Here is a 12791-nt window from a genome sequence, read left to right on the forward strand (position 1 = left end):
CTCTGAGGTACGAAAAACTCTTCAGTGACCAAACGCATGGGACATTCTCGTGTGATGAACTGAATCTCAGTGGACGTGGATGACATTACTGATGATGTAAATGATGACTCCTCATCACTCCTCTTCTAATCGAGGTGGTCTACAAAAACAATATCTTTTGTTTAAAAAAGGAAGCAATTACAAATCTCATCCATTTCTAATGGCCTCTACTGCTTTAAAATAGTATTTAAAAAAAAACCCAAAGAGGATGGAGGCATTACCTCTCTCCACTAATCCATCAGGGGAGATTTTCTAAATGATTGACTGTCTTCACTGTACTCCAGCAAGCTGCTGAGACATCACAATGACAGACAGGGCTGTCATTTTCAGAGTGAACAACACGCTTGGATTTAATGGAAATATTCAGGGTCCACTCTTTCTACACTGTCTATTAAAGTCTGCCTCTTAATCTCTGTCCCACCCTCGGGCTCTGTTTTCATCAGTCTCCATCATTTTCTCTTTTTTACTCCTTTTTTTTAACACCACAATATACACAACTGTGCACAAACCCACCTTCACGTCCCATATCTTGACTGTCCCTTCCCTGTCAGCTGTGGTTAAATATTCTCCACAGGGACTGACAGCTATTACAATAGATCCCAGGTCCCCGTCGTGGGCCGTGAACTGTCCTACCAGACAGCCGTGCTGGGTGCTCCAGAGCCTGACCGTACCTGAACCCCCGCAGGACACCAAATCTGCAGCGCCTGATGGAAATGCAGAAATAGAAATGGCTGCAATAACCAGAGGCATCGCTTATTTTAGACGTGTGTTTGGACTAGATTTGAAAAAGAAAACGCATGCTGTGGTAGCAATACCACAAGTACCAATAGGAGAATGTCAAACAGAGTTACAACAAGTCAGTTAGAGTGTACCCATGTGGTCTAAAATGTAATCTGCCTACAAAATCAATTATGGATTAAAAATGCTTGTATTGTTGCTAAGTGGGAATCTCAAACATCCACGATACTGAAAAAAGAAGAAAAAAAAAAGATCAGCAACATATTTCATTAAGCACTGAAATAGTCGAATTAGTAAGAAATCTATACAAGTTCTGACTGACAGTGAGATTTTTTTTGTCAACAGTAAACATGGCCAGGGCTTCCTTTGTTTAGTCCTCCCTGGATCTGGCAACCCATAGAAAAAACTGCTCCACTAACATCATCAACAGAGCCACATACCTCATTGCTACAGCAAGCCCGAGCAGCAGCAGGAGGCACAGAGGCCGATCATGTTTTTTTGTTTTTAAAGCACCTAACAGCTACAGCTCAAAGAAGCAGCAGCTACTTAACAGCAAGAATAAATCTAAATGGATTTAAAAAGTCAAGGGACCAGGGAATTTTTTAAATAAATACAGGAAAGTAAACTTTGGCAGGAAAGTAGTTACAAATTTGGAAAACTTGCTGCATCAAAGGATCAGTGATGTGCAGATGCTGTACAGTATTTCCACACAGCCTTACTGTATTTGAAATATGTAAACACCAGACACACAATCTGTGTAAAACATCCTTAAATAAAAAATAATAAATGCAAGGCCATATATTCAGCAGATCTGGCATTTTAAAATGTAGAACGCCTTTAAAGTTACTTCATTGTTTGCATCAGCTTCCGCTCTTGGGTTTGCAGGCACGTCAAACTACAACACTTTTACAGCAAGCATGCTTAAAGAGGCTCACAACAAGAAGGTGAAATTAGCTGATTTGCGAATGCGATAGTTTTATTGTTAGGAGAAAAGTTAGAAAAGTCAAAATACAGAATTTGTTTGGGTGAAAATAGTTTTCTCTCCACTCTCTCTCAGCTGACATTTAATACTGAGCTGAGGCTGCCCCACAGCGTTACACAAACATACAGCCTCCCACATCTTTTAGGACTTACTTTAAATAACACTTTAAAGAGTCCACAATCTATACCTGCAGTTGTTACAGATGTGCGTCCTGGAATGAAGAACAGTCTGGTGATGGCATCGCAGCTGTCCGAGTCCTCTGTCATTCAAACGCACGTTGAGAAGTGAGAAGTGGGGAAACGACCCACAGTGTCAGAGTTGAGAATGAGGAACAGAAGAAAAAACAAACTGGAACAGGTAAAAAAACATTAACTTAATTTCTCCTTGTTTTAAAGATTTTTGAAAGAATTAACGTCTAATAATAATTACAGAAAAGATGGTTTGAATGTGTTTGCAGCTGCTGTCGTTGAAAGTGGCACCTTGCTGCTTCTTGCAGTCTTCCCCTTCGTCATGTGGCCGCAGTTTCCTCAAAGCTTTTTCTGTGCTGCTGTTCCACACTATGATCTCACCATGGTAGCTTCCTGCTCACATCAGAAGAGGGACAAAACACAGAGGAAGAACTTGGCAACAAAAAAAAAAACCCTTCTAAAAACTGTACTTTGCTTCATGGCAGTATATAGTAAACTTCACCGCCTGTGCTTTACAAGTTCTTGTGTTTACCAAGTCTCTTCACAGTAAAAGAAATACAAAGACTATACACACACACACACACAAAAGAAAACTTTTTATCAACACACACTTACTTTCTTATCTTGCTGCTGAATCATGCAAGCTGGCCACTAAAAACTTCTCTAAAGATAAAGTTCAACATCTGTCCCCAGCTACCATCTGTTCCAACACTCAACCCCTAACTTTTACTGCAAGAAGAAGTGCTTTTGAAGTAATCTACATTATATATAAGCAAGAGCACATGCATGGCAATGTGTTTGTCAAAAACGGCAGGAATCTCATCAGGTCGCTCAACAGTCCAACAGCAGGACTTAATGAGATGTGTGAGGAGTGTGTTGGCTATGGGAGGTGAGTGTGTGTGAGCAATAGGAGGTATAAAGTTTATGAGAGTGCCAGTCTGCTGCATTATTCATGCAGCCCAGGGCCAGCTTCTGTATTTCAAGTGACTTTTATCATGTCCTGTGTGTGTGTGTGTGTGTGTGTGTGTGTGTGTGTGTGTGTGTGTGTGTGTGTGTGTGTGTGTGTGTGTGTGTGTGTGTGTGTGTGTGTGTGTGTACGGCTGAGACAGAGAGGGTCAGAGAGAATGAGAGCAGATTTCTGCATCATCTACACAATGTTGAGCTTTAAGATGTAGATGCTTTAATCCCCCTCATTAATTTTTAAAATCACTTTGATGCACTTAGCCTGCACAATTTTGACAACATACATAGAGTACACATCACAGTGCATATTTAAACAGGGGATAATAACAAGAAATACAAAGAAGTACATACACAAAATAGTACTACACAGATTTATCACTGCACAGCAATGTGCAAAAGTCTTGAGCCATCTCTCATCTTTTTATACTAAAAATGAGCTGCAGCAATTTATTGAAAAGTGTGCAAACGTAGGTGGAGATACAATATATAATAAGAAAAGCATTTGCACGGTTTGTCATTTTAACAAACTCAAAAGTCAGTATTTGGTATGACCACCTTTATTCTGCAACACAGCCTGAACTCCCAGTGGTGGCAAAAAGAGTTTGCTTAAATGGATCATCAAATAGAAGGGCTGTGTTTGGGATATTACTGGAGGAGAATGAGTTGTCTGTCTAACGTTGCTTACAGGCTTCGCTCCATTAGCAGCAGAATAGCGTCAATAGGAGCAGCAGTGATGGTAGTAGATGTACCGTAGTATCAAGAATAGCTCTAACACCTGTAGTCTGAACTGCAGCTCTATACTTTAGTACTATTATACTTCTGACTGCAGTGTTAGTAACAGCAGCAGTGACTGGCAGACTTACAATTCTGTGCAAAAACTTCTAGTCACCCTTCGTTGCTTATATTTTGCTCAGAAAATGGGAAATGGGTGGTGATTTATTAAAATGTATGCAAACTGTCAAATGCTGAAAGTCAGTATTTGTTATGACCACCTTTATTCTTCAACACAACCCTAAATCTCTTAGGCAGCTTGTCATTTCTTTAAGGTGTCTTCAGGAATAGTTCTCCAGGCTTCTTAAAGGACATTGAAAGCTCTTCTTTGGATGTCACCTGCCTTTTGTTCCGTTCTCTGTCCACATGATCTACACTGCTTCGCTAATGTTGAGGTTCAGGCTCTGGGGAGACTGATAGAGCTTAACTGTGTCCTTTTCTATCCAGGTATGTCTTTAATACATTGAAATGTGTAGATTGAAATGTATTGACACTCATTGTCAGCAAATAAAAATGAGAACTAATCAGAACTAAATAAGTTTTGCATTAAAATGGGCTGAGTTTGGAAGTGAGTGAACTGATCGGTAGTAATCTGCAGTATGGTTAGATGCGCACATTTGATCTGCCGCCAAAAAACAGGAAGGGGGAAGCTCCCAAATAAAGTGTAAAGCTTTGTAAAGTGTGTGGAGAAACTCTCACCGGTAAAAACACAACAACTTTTATACGTTACATTTTAGTTAATTGAGTGAACTGTAGATTTAGTCTACAGTTGATTCATGTTATTTGGTTGACTAAAACTAAATCAGAAATATCTGTCAACGTTAATACTGGTGTTAATTACCTAAACTGTTCATGAAAGAGCCCAGAACGTGTATCACAGATGGCTGTATCCACTCACTGTGCTACGTCTCTCTTGAACTTTCCCAAACATACTGACGATTATTTGTACCAAAATTTCACATTTGGATTTGTCATTCCATTAGACATGCCACTGACTTTCAGTCCAGTTTTTGTGTAATTTGGCGTACCTCAGCCTTTTCTCCCTGCTTCCCTTTCTTAAGAATGGTGTCTTTACCATCCTTCCATTGAAACCATTTCTGATGAGGCTTCAGTGAACAGTAGATGATAAACTGAAGAGCCAAATCCATCTCTCAGGTCCTGTGACAGGTCTTTGCTGGATTCTTTCATATTTCTTAAGGACATGACTTTCAGATACTTTTCATCTGCTCTAGTTAGTGTTTTTGGCCTGCCACTGCTTCTTTTCTTCTCTACTCATCCAGTTTCCTCAAATTTTTTGAAGGACATATCGCACACCATGTTGAGCTGTGCCAAGCTTTAGCTGCTTGGAAATCACTTTGTTAATATACATATATTATTTTATGCCTGTCAAACAGTGTTGTCTTTGTAGATGTAACTAAAGAAACCAGAGGAAAACGTGTTTTTTGTGACAGGTTGCTAGAAACAAAGACAAAAGACAATTTTAAAATGACTCTTTGTTAAGTGGTCTAAGTGTAGACACAACACCGGTTCATCTCTTAGGTTTGATGCCTTTTTAGGCTTGAGTGATTCATAGATCAGATCAAAAAACAAAACAGTCCTCTGAATGTGGTCGGGCACAAGGATGGGACTAAAAATGAATGAAAAAGCAGCCAAAGTCTAAAGAAAAACTTTAAAAGATCCTCAGAAATCCTGGAGAACTATTGCTCAAGACCACTTTAAACAATTACAAGAAAGTCTTGGTCCTTGGAGCAAAAATATAAAGAAATGAGGGGTTGCCCGAAACTTTTGTTCAGTATTGTAAAAAATGATTTTGTTTTTAAAAAGATTGATTGATTTGGCAGAAACAAAGATGTTATACTCATTGTATTTTCAGCGAATAAGCTCAAGCCCACAAATGGCTACAGAGGTCAGATGAGTTTTTAGCTAGTTTTTACCATTACAGAGCCTGTGCTACTGCTGTCAGTGCCAGCATGGAGCCAGTTTGCCTTGGATGCCTTGTGAGAGCGATCTCACATTTTGACAGGTTTGACAAGTAATTTCCTTGATATGAAAATCATGGCAGACAGAATCTGTCTGGTACATCAGCCAGTCATTAGTGAATTTCTCGCGGCAGCTCCTCCCATGTCTATTAAAATCAGCTTTGGGCCCAGCAAATTTGTGGTGCCAGCTTTTTTTTTGGTGGAAGTCGATGGAACCTGTTCCAGTTAACCCACCAGCACAATGTCTGTGGTAAAAAGTTCTGACTCCACCGAGTCATTTTTGAACTTCCATTCCTCTGCCTCAGTTAATGCCAACTCAAGTGGCATCACTTGATTTAATATCAATGATATTAAATATTGTTTACCATTTTTCCCCCAACAGATTTGTATATACACAAAAAGAGCCCCCTCTGCTCAAAAAAAAAAAAAAAGTCATTGTTGTCATCACGTCCTTTGATTTCTGCGCTTGCTATTTCTATTTGTTGCAAAACATTTTGGCCATTCATCAAACTTCAGATTAGTTGGTGACTGGTTGCTTGGAAGTTTTTCATTCACAAAGGATTAAGGGATTCAAGGAAGGAAGGAAAAGTGAAAAGGGGGGTTATGACTGAAGGAGATACACAGAACCCATATATCCTGCTGTGTTTGTGTGCACAGAAATGCGTGTGTGTGTGTGTGTGTGTGCGTGCATGTGTGTGTGTGTGAGTGAGAAGTCAAGCAGAACCTAGCAAACACTGAATATGGATGAGGAGGCCTCAGTCCCCCATCAACCCAATGTTCCTGCTACAACTTGATTCAACTCGAGACCCAAACTAACAGATGCGTGCGCGCGCACACACACACACACACTCACAAAAATAATATACACAAACACAGACACGTGCACCGTCTCCTAAGCAGGTGCGAGGCCAAATAGAACTTTAAATTGACTTTTCTCACTGGTGGCCATGATGCCACCACTGCCTTCACTCGGCGGCACAAGCGCATAACTTGGCAGCACCGATGCTTTGATGTGAAAAGAGCATTACTCACTACAACCCCGAAGAAATATGCAGCCAACTGAAACTAATGCGTCATCGCTTTTAGATGCCGCCTTTTTGCTCGGTGGATTTATCAAAGAAAGAATTTGCAACTCCAAAAAAAACAAAAGTTAATGTAGAAAATAGCGCACAGTTCTCATGCACCTTTTACTTTAATGTGTGAGTAGATAAGCGTGGAAATGCAGGAAATAGCAATGCGAATGCGATTCACCCTTTTTTTTCCTTTACCCCCTCCCTTTCATTCATTTTTTTCCATCCCTTTCATATGCCCAAAGACCAGGGGAGGAGAGTAACACACAGGATATTAAAATGTAGGAGGAGTTAGGAATGAATTACACCGTTTTATGAATTTTTTGGACAAGATATTAGCAGATGTGGATATCCCAGCACCTCTGATGACGAAAAGCTGTCGCAAAGGTTATGTTTTTGATTCTTCCCCCCAGCTTAACGCTTTCTCCTTCTAGACATTAAAGCACTGAAGCTCAAAATATAAAAAATGTGATTTATGAGGTGACTCATTTGCATTCAGCCTGCACATTTCCAAAGTTTTTTCTTAAAATATACAAGCACCCTCCCTGCAGCCGTACAACATGCACGCACAGACAGACACATATATGCTCGAAAGGCAATACACTTTCATTTCACCCTTGCTTCCACTGCGAGAGTTCTAACAAACATAATTCAAATTGGGCATTTTGGATTAAATTGGAGGTGGAGGGAGCAGTGCAATGCGGGGCTATGTGTAGATGGAGGGGGGTGGGCAGTCTAAAGCACAGAGATTAGATAAAAAAATGGATAAATAAATTGATGGGGGGGCTGAGCACGGGGAAAGAAATTGCACAGTGAACTTTGAAGAAGTTTCCAAAGTAGCTCCTGAATCGTGCTTTTTGTTCTAGCTCCAACTATTCATTTCCTTCCAAACCATTTCTCCCTCCAGCTTCGAGAATACCCCTCTTATCTACCTTTCCACCTCCATCCCTCACTTTATCGCTCTCAGTACTTATCTGTGGGCTTGATCTGTCTCAGAAGGCCAGAGAGGGGCCCTGCAGTTTGTGTCTGCACGCTGCTCACACAGACTGGTAAACTGCAGCTGAACTTTCAATACGTGAGCCAAAGTGATACAACTTTACAAAGTGAAGAGCATACTGGGGCAAATTGGGTGCAGAGTGTTTGCAGTTTGAGGGTTATACAAGTGGACCAGTGGCTGGAGGATTGCCAGTTCAATCCCCCAGGCAAAAAAAAAAAAAAAATCTTAGAAAGTGATGAGTACTGAGGGGTCATGCCGACGTTTCAAAGCAAGCCGTCTTCACATGCTAAAAACCATGACAGAGCCCTTAATTCTATGTATTTGTCCATGTAAAGAGCAGCTACTTGGTTTCTCTGTTAATGATGGCCGATACTCAGTGTGACAGCTTGGCAGATGTGATCAAGTGCCGAGGGGGGGGAGGGGGGGGGGATTGCAAGGTCTACAAGAAGCGTAGAAGCATTTTTTCTTAAATCATGCACAAAAACTTTGGAAAAAATGCTTTTGAAAAGTTCACATGAACTCGAAGTAGTGGGATGAAAAATAGAGTGATTGGAAGACGAACGCTTCTCGTCTGCTCTTCCATTAGCCAGAGGCGCCCAGTGTTTCTGCATTTTAATAAGCGCTGGTGTGATTTTAGGACACTACCCTGATTTCATATGTGTGAGTCATTTGCAGCTCACGCCGCTGAGTCCATGCACTAATCAGCTGCCAAATCATTTTGATGGTAACGCCGGAAAATGTTCTTCAGTGTTCAGTTTTATTAATACTTTTTTTTTTCACGTTTTGTGTAACAGTTCTACCCTCAGTGAGGTACTGAGTAATTGTTTCTCCAAGGACTCAGGGAGGGAGAGGCAGAGAGAACTGTGGAATCAGAATTAGAAAATACAAGTATAGAAACAGAATGTGAAAAGAGAACTGCTTGTAACTTTTTTATTGGGAATAGATCTTGAGCTTATTGGATGAACCACTGCAGAGCCTGTTTAAACAGTGCCTGTAAGAACAGGTTGATTGCTTAGCCTCCGGTATTAACACTTGAGTTTTCTTAATGTCGTCATCTAACCATTTCATCCAAACACCAATTCTGCAGATTTAGAAAACTTCAAACTTAAATTAGCTGTCGCCCTTATTAGGCATAACCAGACTGTTACATTACAGTGGGTTTTAATGTGGCACCTGCTGATTGTTAGATTAAAAAAACATTCATTCACTGATTAGATAGTTAATGATTTTTATTAATTAATTAATGAGAATTCAGAGTGAAATTCTTAACATCTGTCACCTCTGGCTCACATCCTCTTGTCTTTTTGGCAGTGACACCATCTCTAAACCCTACATCCACCCTCCACTCAGTCCACCCACTCCACCCTGCCTGCACTGTCTTCTTTACTGCTCTTTGAGTGCACTGAGTGGCTTTGGATGGTTAGAAACTCATCCACTTTCCCTACCTCTGCACTTTGCAGGTTCAGCTTTGTATAACCCACACGTTATGCCATTAATAATTGTGAATGTATGTTTTAGGTGTCTTATCAGAAAAATATCAGTGTTCAAATAAAAAAAAAAAGTTGTTTAATTACTGCATGTCTTAGGCCTGTCCACAGAAAAAAGCATCATAGCTGACTGTTGCTCACTAGTCAACACTCTTGGTCAATAACCAGTATCTTTTTATTTCACTATTAGTTGCTTAGTTTATTTATAAACTGTAAATCTGTTGCACCTGCATTTGTTTGGCGAGGGACAGGGACAAAAGCATTTGACCACCTACACACTGACATCAGCATGAGCTTTGATGGCGTTCCATTCTAAATCCATAGGCATTAATGTGGAGTCCGTCCCACCTTTGGAGCTTTAATAGCTTCCGCTCTTCTGGGGAGGTTTTCCACAAGATTTTGGAGTGTATCTGTGGGAATCTCAGCCCATTTATCCAGATAATTTGTGAGGTCAGACAGCTGCTGGAGGGGAAGTGCTTGGCTTGCAGTAATTCTAGTTCATCTCAGAGGTGTTTGATGGGGTTGAGATCAGGGCTTTGTGCGAGCCAGTCAAGTTCTTCTACACCAGGCTCATTCAACCATGCCTTTATGGACCTAGCTTTGTGCACTGGGGCATAGTCACGCTGGAAAGGAAAAGACCCCACCCAATCTGCTGCCACAAACCTGGAAGATTGCGATTTATTGGGCATAGGATCAATTTAACCAATAAAGGAAAACTGCCTTCAAAAGGTAGTTTCTGTTTTTTATGAGAAACACTCGAGTGAAAAGCACACACGAGGGGAAAAAGGGTTATGCTTGTAAAATTATGTGGTCCTCCAAACTGCTAGATGTCAGTCTCTGCCAGTCTCATATGACAATCTGAAGTGGGAAAAAACTTATCAAGCAAAATCATAATCAGCCAATCAAAATTGCAATCTGTGCATTTCTAGTTTTTTTACTTAAAAAAAACAAACACACTTCTTTCATTTCATCTCAGTTTATGTGTCACCTGTTTGTGTTTGAAGCCCCTCCCCTCCACACTCAGAGCGGAGACAGACATACAGGGATTTCTTCGTTTTCTAGTGAGATGCGGTACTGACAGGAACACGTGTGAGGGTTTTTTGTCCTCATTATACTTGACGACCTTTCCAGTTTACTTGCCTCTAATTACGAATTTAATTAAGATGGAAATGGCAAATTAAGGCATTCTCACATTTAAAGGTTTTGGTCTGTGGTGGAGGCAAATGTCAGCCCACAACAGAGGAAATGGAAGCTGTTGTGCTTGTTGTTGAGTAATGTGGCTTGCACCAACAAAGGCCAACAGGGGAGAACACCGACTTAAAAGGGTCTGGCAGATCTACTGTATTTGCCACATGGGGAGTTTCTAATTAGGGTATTTTCACTTCACTTTTTCATTATTTTTTATGATTTTTTTACTTATATTGTAGAGTTTTGTTGTGTTTATACTGTGGATATTATTTGACGTTCAACAACAACAATAAAGAGAAAAAAATCCAAAAATGGAGAGTGTTTTGACTTGTAGCACACACGCATACACACACACACACACACACACAGAGTACAGTTCTTTGATTGTGAATTCTGAGCTCTATTAAGTCTCTTTCTACCTTCACATGTGCACAAACACACAAAAAAACACACACAGCCATTTCCAGCAGAGACAGAGAAGCGTGAAGCTTGAGTCCTTTGATAACAACACCACTTACTTTAATCAGCAGATAACTGCAGCCAGTTATTTTTCATTTAACTAAAGTCTGTTTTCTCAGATTCATTTTAATTTCCTAGCCTGTGTTTGTTTTTTTCCCCCTTTCTTCCAACTCTCTCTCTCTCTTCAGCACAAGCTCTCGTTCTTATAAGCTGTGAAAGTGTAATCGAAAAGGAAAGGTGCACACAAAAGCTACAGGCATGAATGCACACATGCATTGTTAATGACGCTTCTGTGCACTGTTACTGCAAAACTTTACTGAGTACAAGAAACATTTACGTTGCATGTACAAACACACACCTGTGACTAGAGTCTCTGGGGGCTGGAACGCGGCACACAGTACAGCACCGCGATGCTGGAGTCCTCCCTTCCACTCACAGGGCTCAACAGTAGACTGCAAGAAGGAATGCAGGCGGAAAACTGTTAATTTCCTACAGAGGGACAAACACAGAGGGAAGAAAATGGTGTAAAAATGACACATATAGGACTCCAACACAGTTTTAAGATAAGATACACACTGGACCATCATTATTAATTCTCTTTCTTTAGGTAACACAATATGTGTTAATCAGGATACATGTTATATTAAATTATTATTATAATGATCATCAGTATTACTGGCAGTTCGGAGCAGCCCTAGCAACAGTAGTTGCTAGTTAGTTACACAGTAGTTATGGTACTGTGTAAGTATAGAGTCACTGTTGGAGTCAAATTGTTAAATGTTGCCATTATTGTACTTAAATTTGTAAGTCTTGGTTCAAACTGTATGATCAAAGACATTCTTCTGTTTCTATTGCCCTCCCCAACCCCGTTGAACGGTGGGGGAGGCTGTAGTGTTTTATTATAGGCACATCCATGTGAAGGTTCTGTTTTCTTGTTTAGTAAACTTCCTGCCTTTATGACCCTTTTGGTGAGCAGGAGGTCGCACAATGAGTGTTTGTGTAAACTGTGTGTCACAGAAATAAAAGACTGCAGGGGAAGCTGGTTCTTTGGACTCGCTTGACACCAACGGCAGAGGACTGCTGCCGTCCAGTTCCCCTTGCTAGCATGTGAAAACCGGTTGAGCTGTTCGTCTGCTTTGTTAACAGGAATAAGTCTCTAAACCAGCAGGGCCTGTGGAAGCACAGACCCAACAGTCACCTCTCATTTTTTTATATTATGCTGGGAAATAGGTGCAGCAACTTGTGCAAAAACACATGGAAATACAGTAAATAAGGCAAAAAAAACATTTAAATTTACAAATCTCAGATGTTGAAAGTCTGTATTCGTAATGACAACGTTTATTCTTCAACACAACCTGAGCTCTCTTAGGCAGGTTTCTTGTAGCTTGTAGCTTTCTTCAAGTAGTCTTCAGGACTAGTTCTCCAGGCTTCTTGAAGGACATTCACAGGTCTTCTTTGGATGTTGGCTACCTTTTGTTCTGCTCTCTGTCAAGACGAATCCACACTGCTTCAGTGATGTTGAGGTCCAGCTCCAGGAGAGGCCAATCCATGACTGACAGTGTTTCATTGTGTGCATGATGAAAAATGAAGCCATTGCCAATCAGGCACTTTCCAGATGGCACTGCACAGTGAACCCAAATCTGATGGTACTTTTCTGATTTCATAATTCCATCAATTTTGAAAAGATCCCCAACACCACTGACTGAAATGCAGTCCCAAACCCTGATAGAGCCTCCCCCGTGTTTTACAGATGACTCTAGATATTCATTGTTGTACCTGTCTACTGACCTCCTCCTTACACACTGATAATGATTTAAATCAAAACTTCCAATTTTGGATTCCAACATAAGACCTGTTGACACTGATTTTCAGTCCAGTTCTTGTGTAATTTGGCATATCTCAGTCTTTTGTCCCCATTTCCCTTCCTTAA

At 40.6% G+C, this 12791-nt stretch overlaps 1 protein-coding gene across 1 annotated transcript in view; it reads right to left on the reverse strand.

Moving 5' to 3' along the window:
• The window catches only part of LOC134641700 (WD repeat-containing protein 49-like), a 35975-nt gene that overhangs the window by 2681 nt on the left and 20503 nt on the right, over positions 1-12791 (reverse strand). The window contains exons 12-15 of the mRNA XM_063494209.1: positions 11220-11350; positions 2221-2340; positions 1947-2018; positions 553-743 (exon numbers count right to left, since the gene is read on the reverse strand). Coding sequence (XP_063350279.1) covers positions 553-743; positions 1947-2018; positions 2221-2340; positions 11220-11350 — 514 coding nt within the window. The remainder of the gene's footprint in view (positions 1-552; positions 744-1946; positions 2019-2220; positions 2341-11219; positions 11351-12791) is intronic.

Source organism: Pelmatolapia mariae, linkage group LG14 (genome assembly GCF_036321145.2).
Source record: "Pelmatolapia mariae isolate MD_Pm_ZW linkage group LG14, Pm_UMD_F_2, whole genome shotgun sequence".
Taxonomy (NCBI): domain Eukaryota; kingdom Metazoa; phylum Chordata; class Actinopteri; order Cichliformes; family Cichlidae; genus Pelmatolapia; species Pelmatolapia mariae.